The following is a 10,669-nucleotide window of genomic DNA, read 5'->3' as shown; positions in this document are numbered from 1 at the left end:
ATCTCCCGAGAGGGAGTAGCAGTCTTTGTCTCCAAAGAACGAAGGGCAGCAGAAGAGCGGCGGCTGGAAGGGATAGGGGGAGGTGACGCTTGAATAGCCAGAGTCACTCTCTTCCTCTTGCGTTGAAGTTTCAGACGTTCGGCTGGTCGGGGGGATGTCGCTCGTCTTTCCTCGACCTGCTCTTCAGCGGCTTCCCCGACCTATTCTCCAGTGGCTTCCTCGATCTGCTCTGTAGTGGACAGATCGGCCTGATCTACAGTGACCAGGTCTTCCGCTGGAGCCATATCCATGGGAAGGGCCGAAGAAGTTCCCTCCTAGGTCGTCACCGACGGGATAGGTAGTGAAGCGGAAGGAGCGGATTGTGAGGTAGAAGGGTCGGATTGGGAAGAAGCTGTCAAACCTTGCTTCAGCTCCTCTCTTAAAGTTTTCAAATAGGAGGTGGATCGGCGCTTCACATCGGAAGAGTACGCTCAGTACATGGCAGCCTCTGCGATAAAAAGAAAGATACCTCAGTTAGCGAAGAGTTGCGAAGAGGAAAACGGGATCTTACCGAACGGAGCCCCGATGTCTGCCCGAACGGGGCTAAGCCCGAACAAATACAGAAGGCCTTCCAACAGTAATATAAAGAGGTTAACGCTCACGCCTTGTAGTGCTTTTGAGGCGGCGTTACAGGAGGGATGATGCTGATGTACAGGGAGGTTGGAAGAGATATCAGAACACCACTGGGAAGGCTCAACCAGGGGCTCAGGGGACCTAATAAAAAAGAAGCGAGATTTCCACCCCTTATTGGAAGAAGGCATGTCCTTAAAAAATTTATAACCCGGCCTTGCTTGTACCATGAACACTCCCGGCTCCGAGCGTTTAAAAGAGTAAAAATGGTGAAATAGTTGGACTGTCAGCAGAAGTCGGTACACACGACATAAAATGACCGTGCCGCAAACCGCTCTGAAGAAGTTGGGAGCGAATTGAGATATGCAGACGCCAAAATATTGGCTCAGGGCAGAAATAAAAGGATGAATAGGAAAATGAAGGCCCCCCGTCAGTTGATCCCGGAAAACGATCATAAAACCTTCCGGAGGGGAGGCAGGATGCTCGGTGGGTGTGGGGATGCGAAGTACGTATTCTTTGCCAAGCTCCAAGTCAGACCGAATCATCGATAGGTCGTGTTGGTCTATGTCATAAAGGAAACACGAATACCAAAAAGCAGCCTTACCATCAGCCATTATCAAGGAGAAGAAGGTTGAAGAAGAGGATGGTCGAAAAGAAGAAGAGCACCGGACGGGAAAAGCTTATAAGGAGAAGGGCGGAGGAGTCGTAGCAGTCGAAGCGACAGAGAGAGGAAGGCAGTCAAAACGCGCAAGATAATGACTGCGGACTGCCTTTAGGGTTTATAAAGAGAGTTCTCCTAGGGAATATCGAAAAGAGATGTCGAGTATCTTTTTGGGTGAAGCGCCTAAAGTCGTTCGATCGCTGAGGGACATGTCCTTGTGGGAAAGCATGTACAAAAAAGAGTGGCATGGGCGGCGTCATCATGCATAAGCAATAAAGGTATGAGACATGTGTCGATCCCCTAGGAGCCGTATTAATGATGGACGTGATAAGGAAATCATGATATGAAGCGGAAGTACGGAAATGCTTACCACGCGATTTTCTTCGGAACCGTCAAGGAAAAGTAGCAGGAAAGAAATTTAAAGGCAACAGGGCCGGGGCTAAGTAAGATTTTTAATATAGTTATCCTCAACACCACTAATGATATATTTCCTGATAACAGGCGAAGGCGAAGCGCTTCATGCAATTCCTGGTCGGGAGAACGACCCGCAAGTCGACGACATATATCCTGGTCGGAAGATCGACCCGTAGGTCGGCGGCATATATCCTGGTCGGGAGATCAACCCGCAGGTCGGCAGCATATATCCTGAGCAGAAGATTGAGCTGCTCGGTCGGCTGTCCCAGACTCTCGCCCCAGTGCGAGTTATAAGTGAGCAAGACTCTCACGCTCAACGACCGAGCTGCTCGGTCGGCTGTCCCAGACTCTCACCCCAGTGCGAGTTATAAGTGAGCATGGCTCTCACGCCCAACGACCCTCCAGGTCGGCTGTCCCAGACTCTCGCCCCAGTGTGAGTTATAAGTGAGCATGACTCTCACGCCCAATGACCGTCCAGGTCGGCTGTCCCAGACTCTCGCCCCAGTGCGAGTTATAATTGAGCATGGCTCTCACGCCCAACGACCGTCCAGGTCAGCTGTCCCAGACTCTCGCCCCAGTGCGAGTTATAAGTGAGCATGGCTCTCACGCCTAACGATCGTCCAGGTCGGCTTTCCCAGACTCTCGCCCCAGTGCGAGTTATAAGTGAGCAAGGCTCTCACGCTCAATGACCGAGCTGCTCGGTCGGCTGCCCCAGACTCTCGCCCCAGAGCGAGTTATAAGTCAGCTAGGCTCTCACGACCAACGACCGTCCAGGTCGGCTGTCCCAGACTCTCGCTCCAGTGCGAGTTATAAGTGAGCATGGCTCTCACGCCCAACGACCGTCCAGGTCGGCTGTCCCAGACTCTCGCCCCAGTGCGAGTTATAAGTGAGCAAGGCTCTCACGCTCAGCGACCGAGCTGCTCAGTCGGCTGCCCCAGACTCTCGCCCCAGAGTGAGTTATAAGTGAGCAAGGCTCTCACGACCAACGACCTTCCAGGTCGGCACAACAACTTTCTCAAGCGGTATTTCTTCACATGCATACGGGCAAGATATAGCCTGACTTATTCTCATGCATCACTGATGGCTAGTAGGTCGGCGAAAGGCAAGGAGAAAGTGAGGTACGCAAGTTGTTTTTGTTATCTTTGTTAGAAATGTTAAAAGAATGCAGGTGTTTCATAACAATAAAGACACAAAGACACGAGAACAAAGGAATACATTCACAAAACAGAAAATATGTTGCATTTCATTCAAAAAAAAGGAACATATAACAGCAGCCTCAATTGCAACCAGACCCAGACATTTGATGTCCTCTCTCTAAACGAGTTCTCACCTGAGCCAGCTCTACCTGGACATGGTCAAGGGTGGCCCGTAGTTGATCAATGGTGGCACCCTGTAGTCGATTCTCCCCTTTCAGAGAAGACACCTCATCCTCATGCTTTAGCTTCAAGTAGAGGATATGATGGAGTTGAGCGTGAAAGTCTGCCTGCGCTTTCATCTTCAGAGCCACTTCCACCCGAGTCCTGCATTTAGCCGCTTGCCATAGTTCTTCTAGCTCCCTACGAAGGGAGATCTGTAGATCCCGGCTCAAAGTCATGTCATGTAAGGCTTTCTCAGCAATAGCCAACCGGTGACGTAGAGTAGACCACTCGGGGGATTCCATGAGCAAGTTATGGAGCCGGTACGAAGAGAAAGTGCAGATAAAGGAGTAAAGTGACTAAGCCTTTTATAAAGAAGAGGAAGGTGAAAGGACTCCCTTGGAACCTGAGGAGTCGCTTGGAAACCAGTGTGGCAGTTAAAGACTAACCGGACTCAGAAGTCGAGGAGTCAACAGAAGCAGGAAGTGAGCCCGGCTACCTCCCAGAATGGCTGGACATCCTATAGAAATCAGAGGGATGATGGGTCGGCAAAGGAGTTAAGAGCCATATTAGGTATTCAGGACACTGGGGTCTAGTCAGTCGAACTAGAGCCTCCTTCGACTAGACTTGAGGGGGAGGCTTGTGATACGGTGCGTGTTTTGTGGGGTCGATGGGAGGAAGTGGTCATGAGTCAAGGCCACGAGAGGGTCAGAAGTCAAGCTGACCTGGCGGACAAGAGAGTCAAAAGTCAAGCCTCCGTGGCCGGTCAGAAGTCAAGCTGACCTGGCGGATAGGAGAGTCAAAAGTCAAGCCTCCGTGGCCGGTCAGAAGTCAAGCTGACCTAGCGGACAGGAAAGTCAAGAGTCAGCCCCCGTGGCAGGTCAGCAGTCAAGCCGATGTGGAGATCAAGGGGGGTCAAAAGTCCAGGTTACGTGGCCAAAGTCAAAGTCTCAGCAGATAGGGTGGTCAAAGGAGGGGATTATAAGACCAGCTCTGATAGTGAGTAATAAATGGGCCCGTGGGCCAGGTACAGCCAAGGATGGAGACTACAAATAAACAGATCTGGTTACAGACCTGCCGTTTAGGTCGGGACATTCAAGTCATGGATCACAGGTCTGGTTACAGACCTGGCGTTCAAGTCGGGACATTCAAGCCAAGGATCACAGGTCTGGTTACAGACCTAGCGTTCAAGTCGGGACATTCAAGCCAAGGATCACAGGTCTGGTTACAAACCTGACGTTCAGGTCGGGACATTCAAGCCAAGGATCACAGGTCTGGTTACAAACCTGACGTTTAGGTCAGGACATTCAAGCCAAGGATCACAGGTCTGGTTACAGACCTGGTGCTCAGGTCGGGACATTCAAGCCAAGGATCACAGGTCTAGTTACATACCCATCGTGCAGGTCGGGACGTATATGCCTTGGATAACAGCAGACAGATGCGGGTCAGGAACCAGACTCAGAGTACAGGTTAGGACACCCAAGTCACGGATCACCGGTCTGGATATATCCAGACCCGGAGTACAGTTTGAGATATGCAGATCGGAGGTAGCAGATGACAGGCAGATCTAGACGTGAGCTTAGCACAAATCAGACATACAAGTCGAGGGCAACAGTATATAAGAGCAGGGCGAGTCCAGATCCCGAATCGGTCAGACGCTACAGGACAAATCAGCCAAGGAATAGTAATCGCTTGTCAGAGGGAATAATCAAGGTGTCAGGGAATATGCCAACGGTCGGGGCTCAATACACCTTCGGTTTTGCCGCCAGCCTATTAGGAAGAGTTACGTGTCAACCACCGCCGGACAAAGTCTGACAGCAGACATTCCCTGACATCCGTCAGACCCAGGAATCTTCGTTGCAGTATAAAAAGGGATGTCTTGTCCCTTATGCAGGTACGCTCACTCGTCATTTTTCACTAAGTCTTTACTTTTCGTCCTTTCTCTACGTTTTCTGGGAAAAAAAATACCTGACTTGAGCGTCGGAGGGCCTGACCCGGGGACTTTTTCCCTGGTTTCTGGTCTCTAACGACTGGTGGACTCATCTGAGTGTGTGCAGAGCAACAGCGTCATCGTCCTAATCACCCCTCTCCGTCAACCACCCGTGGGAACCTTTCCAAGGAGGTACCCAGCACGTCCAGCGCTTCGACGACTCTCCGTCAACTTTCTGTACAACAAGACCCGTCTTCATCCGACTCAGCTTCCGGACGGGATCAATTATTATCACATGATTTAGAATATCTCTAGAATCTTTTTTATTTATCATTTTCCGTTCATCTGAAATCAAATGGAATGAATTTCAATCTCTCCTCGCCAAACTCTCATTGCAATTAGCAAACTTCAACAAGCAAACTACGAGAAACAATATTACCAACCAACAAACCGGTCACTAGTCATAGCCACAACCTTGCCACGAATCCAACCTCTGCAAATACTATGTCCAATTTATTTAATTTTAAAAAATAAATATTTAAATTCTTTCCATGAATATCATGTCCTGTCTATTTAATTTGAAACATTAATAACTACCTAGTCTTATTTAAAAAATTAAATAAAATAAAATGTAATGAAAGAGAGTTATTAACAAGCAATAAAGTTTAATCATCAATTATCCCATATATTTTATTTTGTCCATATTATACTAATATTTTTCTAAAGATTTTAAATTATAAAGTAAAATAAATGTGTTAAAGTATAATATATAAGGATTAGAGTTGGAAAATTAAGCATATATTTTAATTTTTTTTAAAAAAGTTTAAAACAAATGAATCACGAGTATTATCACATTAGATGTAAGAGGATATCCATTTAGAATAAATATACGGGAATTTCACACGATACGAAGGAGAAGTATATATTAGAATATAGACATAACAACATGACGATATATAGAACAATAACAAGCCTCGGCATCGAAGCTAGACGCGATGGGAGGATCACAAGTATGAGACTCGACCTCCCATTTTTATTCCATGTATCTCTCTATAACTCGGATAGTATCTGGTCCACTCGGTCCGGTCGATCAGTTCACACTGCATGACCAAATTCACAGACATATGTTACGATAAAAGTTGACCGTCAAATAGTTAGGACTAAATAATCTAATGATGTCAAATAGTTACGGACCTGGAGCAATCAGTGGAGGTACTGACGGGAAATGGAAGGTGGACGCCGCAGCTGCCGGGGAGCCCGGAAAGGCGGCCGGGCTGGAGACCGGAGATCCCAGATGCCTGCGAGCGGATGCAACTGCACGCTGCACGGCGGTCGGCGGTGGTCTGCGCGGCGGTGTTCAGGCTCCTCACCCCGTTGCAGCAGGGCGGAGGCAGCGCCGACACCTTACCGGTCACGTAGGGAATGCAGGGCCGCAGGTTGGAGGCCACTTGGCCGCAGGTGACAACGGCATCGGCCTGGGACCCCGCTAGGAGGGCGACGACTGCTGCTATCATGAGCACCACCGCTAAGGCACCGGAGCGAGACATCGGGAAGAAGAACGGGAGCGGGAATCGTCGGGGTTGGTGGTGTGTGGTGTGGAGAGGAATGTGAGTGAATGAGTGATGGAGGGGAGATTTTATAGTGATAAAATGGAATAGAGTGGCTTAATTGCATTAATGAAAAGGAGTAGTTGGTAGTTGAGAGTTAATTCGATCGATAATAATAATGATTTTGCCATTTTTCCACTTGTCAATTTTTGGATCTTCGAATAGTTTTATGAATGTTTAATATTATGATTAATGGAAAATTAATGAAGCTATTGTGTTTTTAAATGAGTTAAATATATCTCTTTAGATCCATCTTTATAAATAAAAAAAGCTTTAATATTAACATGTCTTCTAGTTTTAGGTAATCAAAAATTCCATTGACTTATTAAATAGAATTTAAGGTGGATTAGGGGGAGGGCCCCACTATTTAGACTTGGTAGTTCGATTAGTTAGCAAAGTAATTAATGAGGTGGCAACTCAATTAAATGGGTCTGAATCCTCTTTAATTTTTGTGGACTTTTTATTATTTGGTCGATTACCATTGAGTTAAACATAGATTAACTAAGACGCTCAATACAAGAATGAACACCAAGTGTTCGCAAAAGCAAACCGAGCGGCTATCTCGCTTGGCCTTACATCAATACACAGAACATCAACCGAGTAAAGTCATAGCTGAGCATAACACACATGAACAACGCTACTACAATCGAGCGACTATCCCGTCCGATCAAGAGGCACGTACGGCAGCCGAACAGTGAAAGTATCAGCCGAGCGGCTACCCCACTCGGCCAAGCAGTAGATTCATCAGCCAGACAATGAAGATCCCAGTCGAGCGGCCATCTTGCTTGGCTCAGCAACAAACGACACTGGGATAGGGAACTCTCAGCTGAGCGGTCATCCCGTTCAGTTGAGCAACAGACACCGCGGGATATCCTTTGTCATCTTTTTGGGAGTTAGTGCCGCCGACGGATGGTATGGTCAAGCAGAAGATTGTACGACGGAAGCTTCCACTATCACTTCAGAGATATGCACGGCTTGTTAAGGTACTGTGCCAGGGACACTTTACTGACATGACTATTCACGGAAGGTTTAAGATAGCGTGCCCGCTTTGAGAAGCGTGCACACACGCTACATGAGCCTTGTATAAAGAGGGGTCTAAGCATCGGCGGAGGTATGCTTTTCTCACGATCTGTACAATTGCGCTTCAGTTTCCTTTGCTTCTTGCTTCGTTGGAGATTGACTTGAGCATCGGAGGATCATCGCCGGGGATCCCTTCCCTGGCTCGGCACTGACGCTACTTGTGTTGCAGGCAAGCGCGAAGTCCCTCAGAGGTCAGCAGAAGCGCCACATCCCCAGCATCCACCTCCTCGACTTTCGAACAGGATCATATTTGGCACCGTCAGTGGGAACGTCGCCTAAATCCGAGCCGAGGAAATGGAAGACGCTGGACGGCTAACCACCATGACGCTCACGCAAGAGGAGTTGGAAATGCTTGTGCAAGCACAGGCAGCAAAAATGATGGAGCAGCAACAGCAAGCGATAGTCAATCGGTTTGCACCACAATCGACGACCTCGGTGGCCGATCGGCGAGTGGGACAAGAAGACCGAGCGGAGCAACTCTCCGTATGGGGGCAGAACCGTAGGCCGACCGGCACCCAAGGGGAAGCGTCGCCCGCGCCGATCCCTTTCCATCGGGCTCTGTTCCAAACCCCCTCGGAGATAGCTCAAGCGCATCAAGAGCGGGGGTTATCTTCTATCGAGGCGCTTGTGTGGGATGCGAGGAAAGGAAAAGTGCCCTGGAGTGTCGCATCCCCTGAACGGATCAACAAGCAGTTCTCAAAGGAGATCTTACAAGACCCTCTACCTCGACACTACACCCCGTTGGCGATCGGGATATACAACGAGGCAACCGACCCAGATGATCATCTGGATCAGTTCTGTTGGATCGAAAAGCGCTAGAGGGGGTGAATAGCGCTCGTGGCTTTCACTTTTCGTTTTGGAAAGATAAGAGTAAACGCAGCGGAAATAAGGGAAATAAGAACAAACAATGCAAACACCAAGATTTACTTTGTTCGAAGCCTTGGGCAACTCCTACTCCAAGGCCCGTGATTGTTGATCGCTTTCGGTGGACAATCACTATCAATTCGAAAATATTACAATTTCAAGTACAATGTTAAAGCAGTAATAAAATGTTATGCCGACAACTAAAATAGTAAACTTGAAGCGTCTGGTCATCGGAGTCAAGTTGCGGTTTTGTCGGAGCATTCTTTAAGCAGCACACGGAAGATGGATCGCGTTTCAGATGATGTCCTAAGTTGCTGGTCGAATCCTGCATATAAAGCTCATGGAGGGTGCCTCCAACACCATGGAGGACGCCCTCATCCACACTGAATCCGCAACGTGGATGAGTTCTAACCACTTCGCAGCTTATCCGCCTTAGGGCGCCCTCGCGCCAAGGTCCAGGGCACCCTCACGCCAGTGTCCAGGGCGCCCTCAAGCTCCATGAGGGCGCCCTCGCGCCTTGCTGCGAGAGGATCTCTTCCTGCAAAATAAGTTAATCCAGAAAAAAGATATCATGTAAAACAGAGTTAGCACAATTAAACACAATAAATATGATTATCTGATAGTCACCGACTGTCCGATTCTGACTTCGAATTCCTGACCGAAAATCCTAGGTCGAACTAACACCTATTGTTCTCTCACCGGGGAACGCGTCATCACCTACTCCTCTCATGACAGTTTACTTGTTGCCAGTTGATCCTCAAGACCAACTGGACTTTTGCTCAGCGCCTGAGGCTCCAGGACTTTCTACTGGACGTCCGCTCCACGACCCGCCTAGTCTTTCACCTGGTTCGTGACACCAGGACTTTCCACCTAGAAATGAATAATCTGCTCCCCCGGAAAAATGGCTTGGAGAAATATTCACTTGTTTTGAAATTTTTTGAAAAATATTTAGTAAGTAATTTTTAGCCAAATAATAGAGTTGCAAAATGAAAGTATTAAAACCAAGCTAATTTAATTTGAAGTTTTAGTGAGAATTAAAGAAAACATATTGAAAAATATTGGGTTCAGACTTTTAATTTATACTTCAATATAATTTAATCAAACCTTAAGTCCAAGTAAACTAAATTTTAATCAAAAAATGATTTTTAAATCCAAGTCATAAAAATAATTTCCAAGTCAAAATAATTTTATTTTAAAAGTTAAAATTCAAGAAAAATATTGGGTTCAGACTTTTAATTTATACTTCAATATAATTTAATCAAACTTTAAGTCCAAGTAAACTGAATTTTAATCAAAAAATGATTTTTAAATCCAAGTCATAAAAATAATTTCCAAGTCAAAATAACTTTATTTTAAAAATTAAAATTCAAGTAAAAAAGATTTATTTTAAAACTAAGTCAAAAATAATTTTAAAAAAAAACTAACTTCCCAAATTATAAAATAATTTTATTTTAAGACCAATAAAAGATCATTTTAAATACAAGAAATAACTTGGTTAAAAAAAATCTTTTCACTTCCCCTTGATTCATGCCAGCCAATTAAAAGTTTAAAGTCCTATAGTCCAAGCATGAGTAACTAAATTAACAACCAACTGTCTAACCTTTAGTTACTAGCTATTTGCCAAGAAGTAGTAGCTTTCACTTGGTTAGTTAAGTTAAGTGAATATTCCAGTTAATGTTGACTAAGCATGGATCACTTAACTTGGTTAATATGATTTTGGTATTTAACGCCCAGACTTATGTCGATACACAGACATAAGCATTCTTAAGTCCAGGCAGTACCCTATGTATCTCACATCATTCTAAGTTGTTCATACACAAGCAAGGTAATCCTAGTGTGCTTGTGAGATGCTCTGGCTGAAACTAGGAGTACATGCTTTCTAGGGGGATATTTCTTAGGCTAAATCCAAAATTTTGAAAAACTAATAAACTTGGAATTTTTTAAAATTATTTTTCCTAGAATTTGAATTCAAAGTATTTTTAAATTGCAAAAAAAAAACAACCCTTATTCTACTAAGCACATCCCTATTTGCCTTCTAAGTGCATTGAACTCGAGTTCAGGTAAGAGTTTTGTGAAAATGTCAGCCAGGTTTGACTTGGACTCAACGCAGTTAAGCACAATGCCACCCTTAGCTACATGATCCCTTACA

The 10,669-nt window shown here is 46.0% G+C and overlaps 1 protein-coding gene across 1 annotated transcript; it reads right to left on the bottom strand.

Annotated features, from left to right (window-relative positions):
• Window positions 1-5,865: 5,865 nt before the first annotated feature.
• Window positions 5,866-6,575, bottom strand: LOC122003832 (non-specific lipid-transfer protein 1-like). Its single transcript, XM_042558829.1, has 2 exons — window positions 6,164-6,575; window positions 5,866-6,069 (listed from the first exon to the last, which is right to left on the bottom strand). Exons 1-2 carry the CDS (start codon window positions 6,514-6,516, stop codon window positions 6,060-6,062), a joined length of 363 nt encoding a protein of 120 aa, XP_042414763.1. The 5' UTR covers window positions 6,517-6,575; the 3' UTR covers window positions 5,866-6,059.
• Between the last annotated feature and the right edge of the window lie 4,094 nt (window positions 6,576-10,669).

Source organism: Zingiber officinale, chromosome 7B (assembly GCF_018446385.1).
Source record: "Zingiber officinale cultivar Zhangliang chromosome 7B, Zo_v1.1, whole genome shotgun sequence".
In the NCBI taxonomy this organism is placed as follows: Eukaryota; Viridiplantae; Streptophyta; class Magnoliopsida; order Zingiberales; family Zingiberaceae; genus Zingiber; species Zingiber officinale.
Note: the sequence above shows the minus strand (reverse complement) of the source record. Positions and strands in the feature narration are given on the sequence as shown.

What these genes read in the sequence shown, in the direction of transcription:
- LOC122003832 (XM_042558829.1), bottom strand. Translation starts at nt 6,516, where the DNA reads ATGTCTCGCTCCGGTGCCTTAGCGGTGGTGCTCATGATAGCAGCAGTC.